We start from the raw sequence: 18,554 nt of genomic DNA, 5'->3' as shown, positions 1-18,554 counted from the left end.
AGCTAAAAAAAATTAAAAATAATGTTACTCTAATGCTGCAACAAAGAGTCTTAACTGCATTGGCTATTCCAGTGCAACTATTCTGGAGCATCTCCCATCATAATATTGGGCTCTTGAGTCACTCTTAAACGTAGCTTGTCTTCAACTGTTAGGTTTACTGAGGGAATCTTTAAATACATACAGGAGTAGAATGTGAAGAAGTTGTGATGTTCCAACCTTGACAGCTGGAGAAATACACGAGGTTCATGTCTAGTTCACAGTAAGCCAACAGATGAGCACAGATCAGAACAGTTGGGGCTATTTCCCCTCTAGACATACCAAGAGGATATCATAACTGGGGTTTTGTTTACTGGGCCATTTCCATTTCCTTTCCTATATGTTGATGAGGTAGACAAGTGTATAGTTCATGAGTTTTCCTCTCAAGCTCAACTTCATGGGGATATATAGAGAGATACAGTCCCAAAGCTCTGCCATTCTGGTCACTCTCATGTGCCTGTACCAAAAAACATTGATATGATCCCAAGAACATTGTTAGCCCTTTCTTATGGACTGAAGTGACTTACAGGAGTGGGACCATTCACTGATCACTCTTGACAAAAACTCGTGAAAGAGTTTCAACTCACTCATTCTAGCTGTCTGCTTGAAGCTGACTACTGCATGTCTACATTTTCTTCAAAAACAATATTCAAACAACTGTGCCTAATGGCTAGGGTGAGAAAAAGAAAGTATTTTTCAGCAGCAAAGGTTTCAGATTTTTTTCGTTCTGCTTTGCACTGTAAGGGGTTCAGAAGAAAATGAAACCCAAGATCTGGGTACTCAGAATCTCAGTATCACAGAATCAGTATCACTCAGAATCTGGAGTATCACAGGTTAAGCCTTTCCTCACAAGAATGGGTTTATGAGAACCAGAACTGATTTGTTTCCCCCTTCACTTGCAGGATGGATTCTAAGAATTGTTATTTATTAATTCTGCTGCAGTCCCATAAATAGAGATGGACTATTCCTCACATCAGCACAAAACATTAGCAATTCCCATCATGGAGCAGACCCAAGAACTGCACACGAAATAGCATTGAATTTTGAACCCTTTACTCTGAACCTGCTTACCAGGTGACATCTGTTTTTGCTTACCACATACTGTGCACTAGCTGGAACTTCAGTTCCAAACTCGGCTGGCACACCAAGTGATAGCCTGATGCTCATCTCCATCTGAGGAATAATCTCTCACACCACGATGGCATTCTTCTGAAAAAAATGCTAATTTTTTGTTGCCTTTATTATGTCTTTGCAGCTTTGCTGGGCTCTCAGCCATAAATAAAGCCTGCTGATGACTTTGTAAAGTTGTCAGATACCTTTTGTTGGCAGACAATAGGCAACAGGTGCTTGTGATCTGTCCAAGCCGTTATTCCATCTCCACCCTATGTTATTATAACCTTCCCACCCCAAGCCCATTCCCAATGTGTGACATCAGCCACATGTAATTGTCACCAGTCATTTAGCTCTGCTTTCAAATCACGGCAAGGCTTTGTTTTTGTTCATGGAACAGGACATGTAGTGTGCACTCTCTGGGTGCATTAAGTCTTCAAGTAGCATACTGACATCTCTTTCTTACATTGAAAATCCCTCTGAATTCCCCCAGAACCTTTCCAGAGTTTGAGACTAGTGGAATGAGGATGATGTAAACATCACACTTCAACTGGTTCAAGTTGATTCAAATGGACTCGCATGAGCTGGATGCTGTTTAGAATCTTCTTCTGGTGACCAACGAGGGTGATTCCAATACGCTGGATATCTCTGCAAAAGAACAGAGGACACAGAAGTTGTTAAAATGAACTGCTTGTTCTGAACAGTCTCAGTCCATTTTGCTGTAGATGCAAATCAACATGTATGGATATGTGTATGTGTGCCTACTTGTGTCTGAGGAACAGCTGACAAGGCTTCTGCTTTTCCTTGACAAATGTGTGTGGGTGGAGGGGGTGTTAGCAGAACTTGGTAGGTACAAAAAAGCAGTGGAATTGGGACACAAAAAGGATCAGAGGGCTGATCTACAGAAAAAAAGATAGTTGTTCAGCCAGAAGAGAAGGCTCCGGAAAGATCTTTCTAAATATGTAAAGGGGGCTTACAGCAAACATGGAGAATGACTTTTTACCAGGTCTGTAGTGACTGGACAAGGGGCAGTGGTTTTAAAGAGAAAGAGGGTAGGTTTAGACTGGAGGTAAGGAAGGGTGATGGGACACAGAAATAAGGTTCCAGGAGAAGTTGTGGATGTCCCATCCCTGTAAGCATTCAAAGTCAGGTTGCACAGTAGTGTGAGCAACATAATCTAGTGAAAGGTGTCCCTGCGTATGGCAGGGGTTTGGACTAGATGGTCTTTAAATGTCCCTTCCAACCCAAAGCATTCTATGATTATGAGAATGTTCACTTTCCTGTCTTTTACATAACACTTTAACCCAGTATATGGTGTGGCTGGTTCTACACATCTGCTAAAAAGTGGTTGTTATTATCTGTGCTAGTTGTCATGAACAGGCTCTCTGCAGCACTGGCAAAACATTTTCTGATGCACACTGGATTACAATTAGTGACTATAGATACAGATTACAAGTGTATCACAGCATGGATGGTGTCCGAAGGCCCTAGTAATAAGCAAGGAACAGTAACTACTTTTCTTTGGCTTCCCTCTCCTTTTTCATGTGTATATGTTTTCCATACAGCAAATTTCTCAGACTGCTTTCACTTTCTGCACGGAAAACTCAGTGTCCGGTGTCTGTTGCTCTCTGCTCTGTTACTTACTCCAGAGTCATGCGTGATATGACATCAAATGTAGCCAGACCAGCCTGGTCAAAATTCTCCTTGTAGCGACCCATCTTGATAGCATCCAACCACTCATGGGCATTGCTGAGGGACGGGAAATCTGGAGGACAGTTGCTCAGGAGAGGCTGAGATGGTCTGCAAAAGAGGCAGGTTCTAAAACCCAAGTTACCAGCATCAGCTCAGCACACTAGTAAAGGAAGAATTATGAGAGGGAGAGAATGCAGACTCTGAAGAGAACAGAATGAAGAACTATGACATTTGTTCTTTGTGCCTTGACTCCTTAAGTCCCACCCTGATGTGCTGTTTCTAAGCTTCCTGTGTCCCTTTTCCTGTCTGAAAACAATCAACCAACTCAAGAATTTGATTCTCCTTTCCCATTGCCCATACTCTCTCAGGTGCATTCTCTTCTTGTTGCCCAAGATCCTTCCATGCTTTCTTGGTCTAGACCTATTAGCTGGGCAAAGAACTGCAGTGAGGAGGTTTCTGAAAGAGACATGAGACCTTATACACCTTTTTACCTTTGTGACTAGGTCTCTCTCTCCTAAATGTTCTCTTAAGGTCAGATAGTGACCTATGAGACAAGTGTGTTGTTTCAGCTCCAACACCCATCAGATAAAAGAATTGCAGCAAAAGGCCAAAGAGATGACTGTTTACATACGGCATTTGCTCTTTTCCTCATCATCTGAATCTGTCTCAAAGCTATAGCACTCTTTATGAGCTGCTTTTAGTAAACTGGCCATCAATAGATACTTTTCCCCTCCCCCAGCTGTGGAGTACATTCCACTGAGACAAGATTTATAACCACAGGGAAAAATCCTCCAGGGCAGCAGGATGTAACTTCGTCATCAGCCCAGCAGCCAACTAACCTTGGCACCATTTATCCCACCAGAGACTTCTTCTTTGCTGACCTCCTGCCTCTTGTTCCATCAGACTACAAAATGCAGTTGGGAAAATATGGGATGTAAGCTGCAGTTCTAATTATTCTTATGTAGAGACTTCCTTCCCTCCATAAGCTAAGGTCTTTTTTTACTTCATTATCTCCTGTGGTCACACAATAGGGTGTGATCACAGAATATCTTGTGCTGGTGCACCCAGGTATGTCCCTCCCTTCATTCCCTATGATCCCTCAGTCATTCACCCCAGGGCAACTCATCGAGATTTATCTCCTGTCACATTTCAGCACTCAGAGCTCCCCATTAACTGAATCAGGATATATAGTTCTTCCAACCTGCTTCCTCTCTTTTTTTCCACTTCCTGTTTGTTCTCAGTCTCAAATGAGAGGGTTGGAAAAAAAAAATAAATAGCCTGATTTATGGCTTTCTTTTCCTCGTGATGCCTACTGAGAGACAAATCCTATTATTTTGCATTAATTCCCCATCTTACCTGCTGGTCCCAGTGCCAATGGCTTTGAGGGCTGATGGCTTGCGAATCATTTTATCCAGGGCACTGACTATTTGCTCAAATTTGGGTCTCTGGACCCGCTCCTTCTGCCAGCAGTCAAGCATCAGCAGGTGCAAAACAGTAGGGCAGTCTGGGGGTGGTGGCAGGCGATAGTCCTGGTCAATGGCATTAATTACCTGCAGGTAAACAAGAATAAAGCTTCATCACAACTGGGAAAATAAAAAAGAGCTTCAATCACTTCGTGTGTGTGACTTTCTTCTGCTTGAACTGACAGACACAGGACAGAGAGGCAGATGTACATGCTCACCACTTCTAAAACTTACATCCTGATTGGACATGTCCCAGTAAGGCCTCTCACCGTAGGACATCACCTCCCACATGACAATGCCATAGCTCCAGACATCACTGGAGGAGGTGAACTTGCGGTACTGGATGGCTTCAGGGGCAGTCCAGCGGATGGGAATTTTGCAGCCCTGGGAAGCAGAGAGAAAGCAACCAGAATGTAGTCAGATGAGGACTGCTTGTGAAAACAACATCACTGAAATAATCAGATGTTAGCAGCACAACACAACCTGGAGCATGGAGTGACAGTCCCGTTGATTCTTTCTTGGAAACAATGCTGGCTTAAATTCATACTATGTTCAAGGCTTCCACCTTGTTTTACTGACAAGTATAAATGAAAAGAGAGAATAATGCCTCCTTGCTGCTACAAATCACGTGACTTTATACTTTCACAGCTTTACTTTGCAGCATTTGAAAGTGGCATATAGCAAAATCCTCCTGAGTCACAATCATTTGGAAACCTAAAGCCATTTAAATAATGCCAAACTGCAGCACTAGGGACAGATACACTGAGTAGCTAGCATTAACTCCTTTCCCTGTCCATGTTGACCTCTCTAACTGTAGGTATGACCTGTAAGATGAAATATCATTCAGGTGCTGGTTCTTCAAAATGCACAGATCTAAAAATTGCTCCACTTTTCAGTGACTGAATTCTTCATCCCCTTCTTTTTCAATCCACCTGCTATACTCCCACCCCTTTTGTAGTATGTGTGACAGGTGTCACAACTTCACAGGCAGTAAGCTCATTTGATGGTTGGTTGTAAGCCCATAAATACAGTTAGGACATTTATCTTTTCTGTAGGAAAAAACCCAACTCTTTCTTCAAAGAGTGGTAGTACAGGATTGTAATCTCTCCATCAGCCCCTTATCCTTCCTATAAAAAGCTAATGAAAGGGGGAAGATAATAGCTACATCGGGCTGTGAGGTTTGACCTATTCACCATCATGCCACAAAGAACAGCACTGAGACTTCCCATGGCAGAGTGGCTCAGATACTCAGTTATTTTTGATTCTTACTGCTTTGGAGCAAATAGCCCACAAGACAGAAGGCTTTACCCCATGCTTCTCTATGGTCTCAAGATGGACTAAAGGGGGTACACCCAAACCAAGGAGGAACACATAAAAAAATTCTATCTGTCAACACTACAGCAACTCCCACCACAGCAGTGACTCACCAGACCCCCAGTGTAGGTGGGATTGGAAGCATCATCCTCCAGGAAGCGGGACAACCCAAAGTCTGACACCTTGCACACCAGGTTGCTGTTGACCAAGATGTTACGTGCTGCCAGGTCACGATGCACATAGTTCATGTCTGACAGGTAGCGCATGCCAGCTGCAATCCCCCGCAGCATTCCCACCAGCTGCAGCACGCTGAACTGCCCTTCCTTCTGCTGCAAGGGACGAGGGAAACACAGGCTCTCATGGCCACAGAACATGAAGCCAACAGAGGAGACTAACAAAGAGCAAGGTAACAAGGTGGATTTATGAAGTTAGAGAACACACATCTGCCTTTCAGCCCAAATCTGAAGGTTCAAGGACAACAAATAACAAAGGAGGGTGGGCTTAAAGCAATGAACCTCAAATGAAATCAGACATTGGTGATCTTTTCCTGAAGGCAAACCTCCTCTTGTGGCCACATCCACCTTTAGCATCCTACACCTAACCTCACTAACTACTAAGATGGCGAAATGAATGTCAGCAGACAAATCTGCTTTTACTAAGATCTTTTCAATGGCTTCTATGCAGTTCTACTCAAGGGGTTCATGTGCTTTTCAAATTGTTCCTGCCAAAGCATTTATGGCTGAATGAGCACATGAATCAGTAAAAAGGAGAAGTGAAGTAGCTATACTACACAGATTGTCCATATTTGTGTTCCATTACTAGAAAATTTGAAACCCAAAAATAACCACAGGTTTCATTACTTCATTAGAATGTTGAAACTTGAAAATATTATGTGAAATAAAGTCTGAAAAACATTATTAGAAAGCAAAAATTTGGAACATGGACATAAGCAACTGAAAGGGTGTGTACAAAGATTTGGTACTGTTTACATTAATTACTGGAGTTGAAGAAGTCTAAAATACTGAAATTTTATATGGTTGTTGAGCCCTTGGAGTATTTTCACCATTTGGCCCGAAATCACTTTCTGTGGCTATTTGCTATCATTTCTATTGCACCTGAAGAGGGCAACTGAGGACTTAGGGAGACAGGAGTGTAGAGGAAAGACAGGAAAAAATTATCAGGCCTGAAACCGGCACTCAGCAAGATGAAGAGGTTAACGGTTGTGGGAGACTCTGTGGTACCCTGAGGAAGGAATCCAGCGATCCATTCTCCATGAACTCTGTGACAATCATGACTGGTCGGCTCTTGGTGACCACCCCCTCCAGGTGGATGACATTGGGATGCTCAAATTGCCCCATGATGCTGGCCTCACTCAGGAACTCCCGCCGCTGCTCCTCTGTGTAACCGGACTTCAAGGTCTTAATAGCCACCATGTATTCACGCTTCCCTGGGTGTTTTAGGCGCCCAAAGCACACCTCTCCAAACTCTCCTGTCAGGGAGGGGAGAAACACACCTCAAATAAGGAAACACAGCAATGGATTTTAGTCAGATGTAGTAAAGCATTCTACTGTGGACAACTTTGAGCGATGGTTGGAAATAGGGTTATGGGATCGTAGAGAGTAAAGCAAAGTTTTTGGTGAAGGTTGGAGGCTACTACATCTTCAGGGTTCAAATGAGGAGTTCTGAGTCTTCCAAGGGTGTTTTAAACTTGGTTTAGAGCCAGCATCTAAGGGTTGGCAGGTTAAAAATAAATGTTTAGATATCCTGGGACACTTGATGTACCATGGATCCAAGGGTCCATTTCAGGCAAGTAGTGTGTCAAGTCTCAAGGTGAACAAGAAGACACTTTAAATAATCTGCAGATTCTCACACTACCTGATCCAATGACCTCCTCAATCTTGATGAGGGACACATCAATCTCCTTGGCAAATTCTCGAATGGCTTCATTGGGATCTTCATAGGTTGAAGGATCAATATAATACTTCACTCCAAGTCCTGCAGTGGGGGAAACAGCCCAAAACATCACCAGAATCAAACCCTGAGACAGACAGGTGTTAATGAGTCCTGAAGAGACAGGCCCTTGCCATCTGTTGCTCAAACACACTTACCTCGTGCACCGATATACTGCTGCAGGCGGTCTGTGTATGGAGTCTCTCGCCTTTTACTGCAGGACACAAAGGAAAGGAAAGTCAAAACACACACAAGAGTCTCTCATCAGATGCTGGGGTAGGCTTCTCAGTGCAAGGCTCAGAGAATCCTTGAAATTAGGGGTAGAAGATGGATGTTAAGATCCTGCCCATCTCCTGGTAACCAGTGCATGCTTGTTTTCTATGTGGTGGTTTTTATACCATTGTTGGCATCCCCACTTTAGAAATGACAAATGATAGGGCTTCCAACACTATCCTGAAAAAGAATATTACAGTTTAATGTTACTGCCTTGGAAGTTTTCTTGCTATCCAGGCTAAATTTGCATTTTAATTTAATTTAATTACAACAAATTATTCTTTTCAATTATAATGTATGCTTTCTTCTGTGATGCCTTTTAAGTTCTTCAAAAACATTCTGAGAGACATTTACTCTAATGCTTAATATGTATAGATCTCCCCCAATTATTTTTCCTCCTGGCTTTGTTTAACAGCATTTACTTTGGCCCTTCTACTTGTAAGTATGGTACCCAAACCAAACCACACAGACCCAAACAGATGGAAATCTGTTCCTTGATCTGTTCCTTAATTTTGCATGTGCAGATCAAAGCAGGTATGGTCTTTATTATTGTAAGGTTTATTGCATATATGCATCTAATTTCCAGTAAGCATAGGTCCTTCTCAGCATAGGCATTTCTCAGATTTCATTCTCCTTCTGAATGTGCATGGTTAAATAATTTATTTCCCATGCAATCTAATTATTTTAGAAGTTTCATTCTATTCTTTGTTTGCACTAAATCTATTTGCCGTTTTCAAGATACTTCCTTTGTTCCAAGCAGTGTTCATTTTTTTTTTAAATGTACATTTCATGCTAGTTTCCAACCATCCTATTAATTAGGGACCAGATTGTAAACCAAACCCTACAGTATCCTGCAGTATCCCTGCTGTCTGCATGGATTTGTGTCAACTCATGTTTTGCTGTTTCAGCATGAGACCTTTTAGCTGCTGATTCAATTAGCATTTGAAGGCAAAGTATCATGAAACATTATGTTACTTTTCTTTATGAACATAAGTAATTCTGACATTCTAACAGCTAACTGTATTATTCTTACTTGTCAGACTTATCTCTTTAAATTCTGCTTTCAAAACCACAGTTTTGCCTTCAAAATCTTTCCTCTTCTGCAAAGAAATTGGCTTTGCTGGGGGCCTGTACCTAAGAGCTCTAACTCCATTGTTGAACCTGAAAGCCAGGTCTACAAAAATGTTTTTTGTAGGTTATCTAACAAATTAATTGTTTTCCATATAAAAAGCCACCAAAACAATTAGCTAAAATAGGTGTTTCACAATGCATATTGCCTGAAAAATGTGTACCAACATTTTATAAAAACAAGTTAAAACCACAGCATTTGACTCTACATATGTTCAACCTTTTAAAGAACTACTCATTTCATCTGGTGTTCCTCATTTTCTGCATATTCAAACTTACTTTTCTTATCAAGGACAAATTTAAAAAAGAAATTTGGTATCTCCACTTTTTATGAAAAACTCTCTGTTAACTGTACATAATTCTTTAAGTATAAATGAATGTATTTTTTATGATATTTCCTCATATGTATATTTACAGATGCCATTAATGCCTTTCCCCAACACAGTTTTGATAATATTAACTTATTCTGGGTTTGGTTTATTTTTTTTAGAAAAATATATGCTTTATTGAGTTGTGCACATAATATCACATTTCCAGCTGTAACAAGAAATTGTATTTTTAACAGTTCAAAGCAACAAAAGGAGGCAACATTTCAAATATAACAGTATTCGATTATTATTTTCTTTCCAAAAAGAAAAATATTAAAAGAGAATATACACAAGAAGAGAAAACAAATGTAGAAAAGGGAAGAGTACAAAGAAGAAATCATTAAAACTAGACGTCACTTTCTAAAGTTGTTTATACATTTTTTTAGGTCAGCAGAAAAAGCTAAAAAGTCCCTCTTGTGCAAAGGCACAGTAGAGCAAAGATACAGAGATCCATTACTGACAATCTAGGGGATTAAGTTCAAACCTCAGTAAATTCAAGGAGCGGGTAATGACTGTTTCTTTTCTTCAAATAACAAAACCCCCATTGTTTACTTTTGTACCTCTACAAAAATAGCAACCCTCACTTTTTTCTCTTTAAAATTTCTGTCTTTTTTTTTTTTTTTTTTCCCCTGTAAGATATTATCTCTACAATCTTCTATATGCCCTTTATTCTTTCCAAAATGGGAAGTGGTATTTGCTTTCTTTAACCTGTATTTTATGAGCTAGTGTTCCATGGAACCATTGGGTTGTATAGATTTTATTCTTCAGCAAATGAGCCCTTGTCTTGGTCCTTGGTAAAAGGGTATTTATCACCTTCTAAATAACTGGATATGCATACTTATTCCACCAGTCTTTCTCCACTACATTGTTTCATTCTCCACTTGCTTGCCTAAAATGCAATTTACAGTCCCTGCTTCACAGCAATGGATTTAAATACCTTTTGAGTACCAGCTTTGAAATTATTTCCTTGTGTTCATATTGCTAACTAGCCAAATATCAGCTAAGTACATGAGTGGTTTACCAAAGGAGAGGCTCCTCAGATAGGAGTATTGGGGCAGGATCTTTCCTTAATTAGAGAATGGCATCTCAAGGACATCTGGATAAATGCAGATCAGGCTGTATCCCTTGGGACGGGGTTATGTTGCGGGGGTAAGGAAGTTCCACTGTCTGAAGTGCACATGAGCAGGTCAAGGAATTCACCTCTTGAAGATGATGGCAAGGATGGCAATGGCAGCAATTACCAAGAAGGCCAGGCCCCCGAGCGCTGAGCCCACAATCAGTGGCAGTCGGTCCTGCACCATCTCCGAGCGCTCCCCTGGCAAGGAAGACACACATACACGCACATGGATGCAGAGGACAGGAAATGTGCAGAGTTTCCCTTCTTCTCACCTAGATCTCACCCCTAATTCCATCCCTACCAGCCCTTTGCCCCCCAGTCACTGTGCCTCTCCAGTGCCTTCCTTCCTACATTGTGTCAGGGACACAGGCAAGTGGAAGGAGATCACATGGAGAGCTCAGCAGAAAATGGCAGCACTTACCTCCTGTTGAAGTCTGGAAATACATCTTCCCACTGTAAGGACCGTAGCCGATTGCTGTCCTAGCGCGCACTTGGAAGGCGTAGATCTTGCCTGGGCTCAGACTTGATATTGTGGCCATGTTGGTCTCACTAGTTAAGGTCAATGAATTATCCTCATCCTCTGCCTGTGAATGTCAATGACCAAAAAGGAATGTGAAACTTCTGCCTACACTGCTCACTCCCTGCATCGAGGCATGACAGTTTCCATGTCAACCCAATATTCTTTGAACCTTCACAGAGCCTCCCAACAACAGCTGCTATTCCAGACCTTACTTCCTCGCACACTACTCATTTCTCACTGCTGCTTTTCATTCCCCCAGGCCTGGGCTTCCCACAAAGCTCTGCTAAAGACTCTCAACCCAAACAAAAATGAAAGACAAAGCTTTGTCCTGAGGTTCACTTTCTATGAACTTCAAACTCATTTATCCTCCTAGGAGAATTCAGAGCAAGAACACATATAAAGCTGTATCCAGGAAGCTGCTACACACAAATAGCAATAATAATAGTTATTAATAATTAATAATAATACTTTGTTATCACAAATAGCAGTCCTTTTTACCACCAAAAATAGGAGCTCTGCAAAATCCTGCAAAAGTATACATGTGAAAGACATAAATAAATAAGACATAAATGTGTAATATGGAATGGGAGTTTGTCTGAACAGCCCCACACATCTCTTCCCCTCAAGTCAGATGGATTAGGAGTCACAAGACATGTGAATGGAGGACAAAATTGTATTTGCCAGCCCATAAGTCCAGCACACAAAGAGGTATTTTCCACTTAGCGAATGAGAGTGCATTCCTCCTCATAAAATTTCTTAGAGCTGTCTGGCCAGGCCTAAATGGGGACACCAGACTTCTCCTCATAAACAAATGACAGACTTGCAGTGAATCCTGTTCCAGTAAATATATTTAAAAACTTCAGCTCCTTCCACTGTTACCTGTATCAGCTGATACTAAACTTATGGTTAGCTGCAGCTTTTGAACTTAAACAAGTGTCCTCTCTTTTCTTAAATTTTTCCTTGTCCTTAGATGCTTCCAAGCTGGGAAATGCAGATGGACTGATGTCAGATGACATGTATATCACAAACTTCTGGTCTTGCTGAAGTTTTTCGCATTTTCATAACTGAAGCACTCTTTTCCACCTTGTTCATCCTGATGCAGGGGTGCATCACCCAGACAGAAAGTGCTCAGTATCACTTTTTGCTCACCTTGTCAAAGTAGCGTAGCTGGTAATCCAGGATGATCCCATTGGGCTGATCTGGCTGAGGCCACGACAGAGTGATGCTATTGGTAGTACGACTCACCTGATGCATCATAGGCACAGCAGAAGGGACTGGAATAAAAGACAAAAAGGAGAGATTGCAAAGGGATAAGCTTAAAAATGAGCTATAATTGAATATTCCTTATGATGAGTTAATAAATTAGGCCAGCACATCCTTTAATTTTCCTTAATTTCCATCATGAAGTACGTTGTAAAAGAACCAGAAGAAATCCAGGCATGATACTACACCACTGGGAGATACAGTCATTGACAACTCAGACCGAAATAAAATGAAGAAATCCAGATCCAACTGATCTATATCTATATCTCTGATGCAAAAAGCAAGCAGGGAACAGAGTCTGTGTGAAACTAAGTCACACAGGCTTCTCGCTCTGGCCTGGGAAAGCATAAGAAGGAATCCAAACAGTCCTTGGTAAAGGACAACAATCAGTAGGCGTTGTTTAGTCAAGGGGTGGCATTCCACTTAACCAATGATGGTGATGTGCTACTTTAATGACCAATGAGAGTTTTACCTCTCAGACCTTCTCGAACATGTGTATAAAAGAAGATTAAGAATAATAAACTTTGCTCTCTTGGACAATGCAGCTAAGAGAGTCAGTGTCGTGCTTATCACCGTTCCTAATATGGTGCAACAAACTGATTATGCACAGGAGTTAAGAAATTATATTATCACTGGACTATAATTCTGATCTTCAAATGTGCAATTTTTACATATAAGATGAGGTGCTCCATGCCACTGCCTTGTTTTAAGATCATACTTGGACAAAGAATATGAGAGTGGTCAGAACAAAAGCAGAGCACATTACTTCTCTTCTGCTTCTCCCTCAGACTGTAATTCTTTTCCTGGGGGGAAAAAATCATGCATGGGCTACCAGAGTAGTGGAGGCCTTGCATATGAAGCATTGTGGAGAATGGAAATCCACTTCTACCAAAACCATACATGAACCCATGTACACACACATGCACACTCTCTGGGTTCATGCAAAAGCTAAGAGTGTATGAGTTGCATCTTGGGAAGAGATTTCCAAGCAAAAAATTCAGGACAATTTTAAGAGGATCTTTCAGCCTGCCAGCTGTCTTTCCACAAAGCTCTTCTCAAGTTTTGCTTTCTCTCTGCAATGAAAATGTCATGTTGCCAAGAAACTTACAGGTAAGCAGCTAAGGTATCCTCATTTTCCTAATGGATGCAACATTTTCAGCAACATTTAAATTTTCCAGAAAAAGCACACCAATGAAAAGCTGCCACCAAACCCCACCGGTTTTAGAAAATAAACATAAACTTTCTTGATGTGAAGAATGAAGCAGAGACATTTGGCAAATGATCAAAACCTGCAGAATAGCATTTTCTTCCCTCGTTAATGGTGAAAAAGATAAAAGGATTGTTTTTAATAACAAGATAAAATTATTCTGAAAAACATATTTCAGATGGGCTTCAAACAGCTCAGGCAAGTGGGAACTAATTTAAAAATGTAAATGAAACAGAATAAGAGTCTAAGCAATAAAATGGTTTCTCTCCTCATTACTCCTTTTATTTTTTACCATTGCTTGTCCTTCAAAAAAGATTACACAACTACTTCACCTGCCAATGAGAATTTTGTGACAAGAATGGAAGAGAGCAACAATTAACCAAGACCATATGTAGCATTTGAGATGCAAATTAATAACCCTGTATTAAAATGTCAGGAGGCAACTGGTCAGTTAACATTTGACCAAGACAGATTCTGTTACATTAATGTTCCAAAAAGTTTAACTCTCTTCCACTGAGACACAAAGCAAACACACAGGAGAGGCACAAGCCCAAATGCACAACTACATTGCCAGGGAACAGACCACTTCCTTCTAAGACTTTACAGAATGATCAGATTTAAATCTTCCCTCAATTCTTCTCCTTCCCACCTCTAACTGTTATTCTTCTCTTGCTTCTCATTTCTTCCCGATCCCAAACTTTTCCCCTACCTGGAAGAATTAATCAAACAAAGAAATAACAAAAACATCACTCAAGTGTCTCTCTTGACCATGTGCCACAGCATTCTAGAATGTTTCTATTATCCATATATGTCAAACACTCACGGTAATCAGATGGTGACGGGGGGGAGGCAACCAAGTTACTGCAGTCTGTTCTATTAAAAATAGTAATTTCAGTCATTTGCACCTAATAAGCAGACACTGCTTAGAGCAACAGCCATGAAAAACATTAAAAAGCCATCAGAAATAAAACCAGCCATGAATCACTGCAAGGCAGGTTGTCTTTAATCTGCCTCTCTGAGACAAAGTTTAGATATTGATATGTTTGCCTCTCTTTTAATGACCTAAAAAATCATGAAACACTGGCCAAGGAGCTCTTCCATCACTTGAAGTAAAAGAGATATCAAGATTTCTCCATTGAAAAATTTCATACTAACATGGTATGAATACTAATACTAAGGTGATGAGCAATGCAAACATAATTGTTGGTGGAGTAAGTACATATTTCCTCATTTTCAGAGGTGTATTATAAGGTTATTCTCTCAGTGTTAATACATTAGGAAATAAAAAGTTCAAGATTCTATGTCTATAGACATTCAAAGTACCATATCTCTGCTGCCACAGGAGTGTTAGATGAGTATTTTCATTTGTTTGCATGCCAACTACTAAAAATGTATATAACAGAACTTTGCTTTCAAAGCTTTCTTTTGTATACACAAATATGTCTAGGTCTATATTGATTTGTCTGTTTTATTATTTTATTTTTACATGACATTTATAGACATAGATGTGTTAGGTCCCTGTCTAATGGCTGCTGAAATCACAGTGCCTGATTCAATCCAATCTGGGTCGCTGGACTAGATGATCATTGTAGGTTCTATTCTATTCTATTCTATTCTATTCTATTCTATTCTATTCTATTCTATTCTATTCTATTCTATTCTATTCTATTCTATTCTATTCTATTCTATTCTATTCTATTCTATTCTATTCTATTCTATTCTATTCTATTCTATTCTATTCTATTCTATTCTATTCTATTCTATGCTATTCTATTCTATTCTATTCTATTCTATTCTATTCTATTCTATTCTATTCTATTCTCTGAGAGAAAAAAAAACTATGCTGTGAGATCAGATCTCTTATTAAGACTGAAAAAGCAGTTCTTTTTGTATGCAATTTAAATATTAGCAAATGTATGGAAAATTCTTGCCCACATAAACCTAGTTAAAGCTGTAAAGAAGTGCAAACACCAGTTAAATACAACTCCCAGATTCTGTATTTTGTGGGTTGTCAGTTGCAACCCTTCTACACTGCAGGACTATTTTTTTCCTGGCAGGAGACACGTGCCTGCAAGACTAAAAATCTATCTCAATGAACAGACTAGGTAAGGAAGAAATGTGAAGGGAGAGAAGACTCATGTAAAAATACATGACACCCCTCACTTATGCAGAGCACAGCCAAGTGCTGTTCTTGACAGACCATGAGCATTTCTGTTACGTGACATTCAGATCATACTCCATTCTAGGAAGATACTCCAGGAGAGCCAATGTGACCCCTTTGTGGTTCTGTCTGGACAAGTCCCATGGGATAATGCCCTGGAAACAAGAGTGGCTCAGGAGAGCTAGTTCATGTGCAAAGGACTCCTTCTTCCAGGTGCAAAAGCAGTCCATCCCAACAAGCATGGATTCAGGCAAAAAATGCCAACAGGCCTGCATGTTTGAACAAGGAGCTCATACCTAAACTCAGACACAAAAAGGAAGTACACAGAGGGTGGAAGCATGGACAGGTAGCCTGAGAGGAACATGGAGGCACTGTTCAAACACGTAGACACATGGCTAGGAAAGCCAGAGCCTACCTGGAATCACATATGCTACCGCATGCCAAAAGCAACAAGGGTTTCTCTAAGTACAGAGGTGGCTCAAGAAAGAGGGAAAATGTGAGCCAAGTGCTGGGCGGTGCAGGGGTCCTGGTGACACAGGGCATATTCTTCACATCAGTCTTTACCAGCAAGTCTTGCCTTTAGGAACACCAGGTCCTGCAAACCTTGGGGAAGTCTCCAGCTGGGAAGACCTTCCTCATGACAGATCAGGTGATTGAATATTTAGGCAAAGTACATCATTCCATGGGCCCTGATGTCATTTTGAGGGCACTCTTGATAATCTTAGCATCATCTTTGTGACTGTGAGAGCTGCCTGAGGACTAGTGGAAAACAAAAGTCACTCCTCTCCTCATAAGGGAAAGAAAGAGGATACAGGGATATGCAGGCCGCTAAGCCTCACCTTCATCCAAAGGGGTTGCTGAGTCCCCAACCTTGGCAATATTCAAAAGTGTTCTGGATGTGGTCAGGGGAAACTTGCCTGAGGTGACCCTGATGAGCAGATGGGTTGGAGAATAAGTTCTCCAGAAGTATCTTCCAAGCTTAGCCATTTTCTGGTTCTGAGGAGACACCCATTCAGCAGTACTCACTAGATATCCACGTAGTACAATAGGAGTTCAGCTGGCTCGTGGGTCATCACTCAGCTGGGATTCAAACTAAACCCTACCAAGACCTGTGTGTTATGTCTAATTACTTATGTGTTTCCTTCCCCTTCCATCTTGCCCCACAATCTTCTGAAGCTACGCAGTTTGATTAACCTCAGTTAGCTAGAACAGCCTCTAATGTTCACTAACATTGGCTCTACATTCTCTCATAGTTACTTCACTTTCATTACCTCCTCATGTATCCTGTTCTCATATTCCAAGCAGATAAGATGAAGACCCTAGATTTGTTCCTAGCTTTTTTCCAGCTTCCCAAATATCATCTTCTAGGAAGATCAGTCTGAATGCAGCATGGAAATTCCCTTCTTGGTGTGTTTATTATCTTATCTTTATTTTGAAAATGTGCTACATTTTTCCACACATTTCAATTTAGTTCTGGCCCTTTCTCTAAATACCCAAAAATCCTTTAAAAGTATCTTGGATAGTCTTCTGTCACAACCCTGTACTTTTGCTCCCTATGGATGAAAAGTGCTTTAAAAGGGCAAATCAGTCAGTTATTTTAACTTCCCTTCCCACTCTTGTTATTAGTTTTTTGTATGCATTCCATTGATGCTTAATAAAAAGGAAAGTAGCCTTTTATGACACAAGTGTTTTGCTTTGTATTTTATACTTATACTTATTGTATTTTATTGTATTGGCTTTTATACTTGCTCAAAAGGTTTCTGACTTCATTTAAACAGTAAGTGAAACCTAACTTTTGAAAACAAGCACATTCATTCTCTGCTTATGTTGCAGAGATTAGGCATAGTAAGAGAGAAACTGGAGTAGCTCCTTTTTGTGGATTGATTATAGAAATGGTTATTAATTCCCAGTCATAGCTCAGCAAATCCATTAAAGATGGCTAAGTTGACAAATGTCATTTATGTCACTAAGGAAAAAATGTGTTTTAGTTGTTCCCACATGAATAGAAAACAAGAAAGTTGAATTCTTAGGGAACTTTGGTGAGTGCTCAGGGTTGGCCATTAGATCATAAAAAAGCAAACAGCTAATGACTGAAAAATGATGTATTTCATTCAGAGGACAATGAACACTCACACTACTTGCTGCTGGCTTTAACCTGGCAGAACACAACAGCATGTAACTTTTGACAGTTCTATTCTTACTTCTTTCTTGTTTTGAACTAGAAAATGCCTTGCCTTTGTCCCTGTTTATGCCAGCTAAGTCTATTGTACTCTTTTGAAAAGCAAACATCTTCAAGCAATTCATCATTTCCCTTCACAATCTCATAATCATACTTGGCATTTAATTCCTTTCCTCTTATCACACCATTTCATGTGAAAATCTTCTGTCAGGTCCTCTTAAACTTTCTGGCACTACCCAAAAGTGTCCTTGTCCCCATTCAGCCTCTTACACAATCCTTCTGACTGTCTAGCACTCATTTCTGCAGTGCTACAGATTTCTGGTATTGCCAGGTCCCACTTCTCTGATTCCCACTGATGCAGAAGGCTGCTACATAAATTTTCACAGGTACAAGGCAACCTGGTCAGATAACCTTTATCTTCACATACCTCTACTAGCTCTCAGAATGTCTGGACTCAGCTAAAAAAACAACCAATATACTTTTGCTTTTAAAAGTCTGCATTGATTTGTTCCAACATTTAAATCTCTGCTGCCTTTCTTTTTTCCTCTTCTTTCTAGGAATGTAACAACTGCCTGAACAAATAAGTTCAGTAGCATTTCTCTGGCAATAGGCATTACTACATGCTTCAGTGAAAGCTGCAGGGAAAAAATGGTAGTTACGGGTAGTTACAGCTGTGCATAGAAAAAGTTTTTTCACAGTCCTTTAAATAAAAACCTGATTTCTGTCCTGAGACATGAGAAGAGATATTTGTTTACCTTGATAAGTACACTTGC

At 40.4% G+C, this 18,554-nt stretch overlaps 1 protein-coding gene across 4 annotated transcripts in view; it reads right to left on the bottom strand.

Annotated features, from left to right (window-relative positions):
* Positions 1-1,067: 1,067 nt before the first annotated feature.
* Positions 1,068-18,554, bottom strand: part of EPHB6 (EPH receptor B6) — a 66,702-nt gene continuing 49,215 nt past the window's right edge. For 3 of the 4 annotated variants that reach the window (XM_058864777.1, XM_058864767.1, XM_058864757.1), the window contains exons 7-17: positions 12,121-12,245; positions 10,873-11,035; positions 10,535-10,649; positions 7,724-7,779; positions 7,491-7,610; positions 6,857-7,104; positions 5,729-5,944; positions 4,536-4,685; positions 4,195-4,388; positions 2,791-2,946; positions 1,068-1,794 (exon numbers count right to left, since the gene is read on the bottom strand). In XM_058864777.1, the coding sequence (XP_058720760.1) occupies positions 1,686-1,794; positions 2,791-2,946; positions 4,195-4,388; positions 4,536-4,685; positions 5,729-5,944; positions 6,857-7,104; positions 7,491-7,610; positions 7,724-7,779; positions 10,535-10,649; positions 10,873-11,035; positions 12,121-12,245 (1,652 nt within the window). In that variant the 3' untranslated portion in view covers positions 1,068-1,685. Of the gene's footprint in view, positions 1,795-2,790; positions 2,947-4,194; positions 4,389-4,535; positions 4,686-5,728; positions 5,945-6,856; positions 7,105-7,490; positions 7,611-7,723; positions 7,780-7,967; positions 8,019-10,534; positions 10,650-10,872; positions 11,036-12,120; positions 12,246-18,554 lie in introns of those variants that run through there. The other variant, XM_058864787.1, reaches the window with a different exon arrangement.

The sequence above is a fragment of the Poecile atricapillus genome, chromosome 1 (genome assembly GCF_030490865.1).
Source record: "Poecile atricapillus isolate bPoeAtr1 chromosome 1, bPoeAtr1.hap1, whole genome shotgun sequence".
NCBI lineage: Eukaryota > Metazoa > Chordata > Aves > Passeriformes > Paridae > Poecile > Poecile atricapillus.
This window is presented reverse-complemented; position numbering and strand designations above follow the sequence as displayed.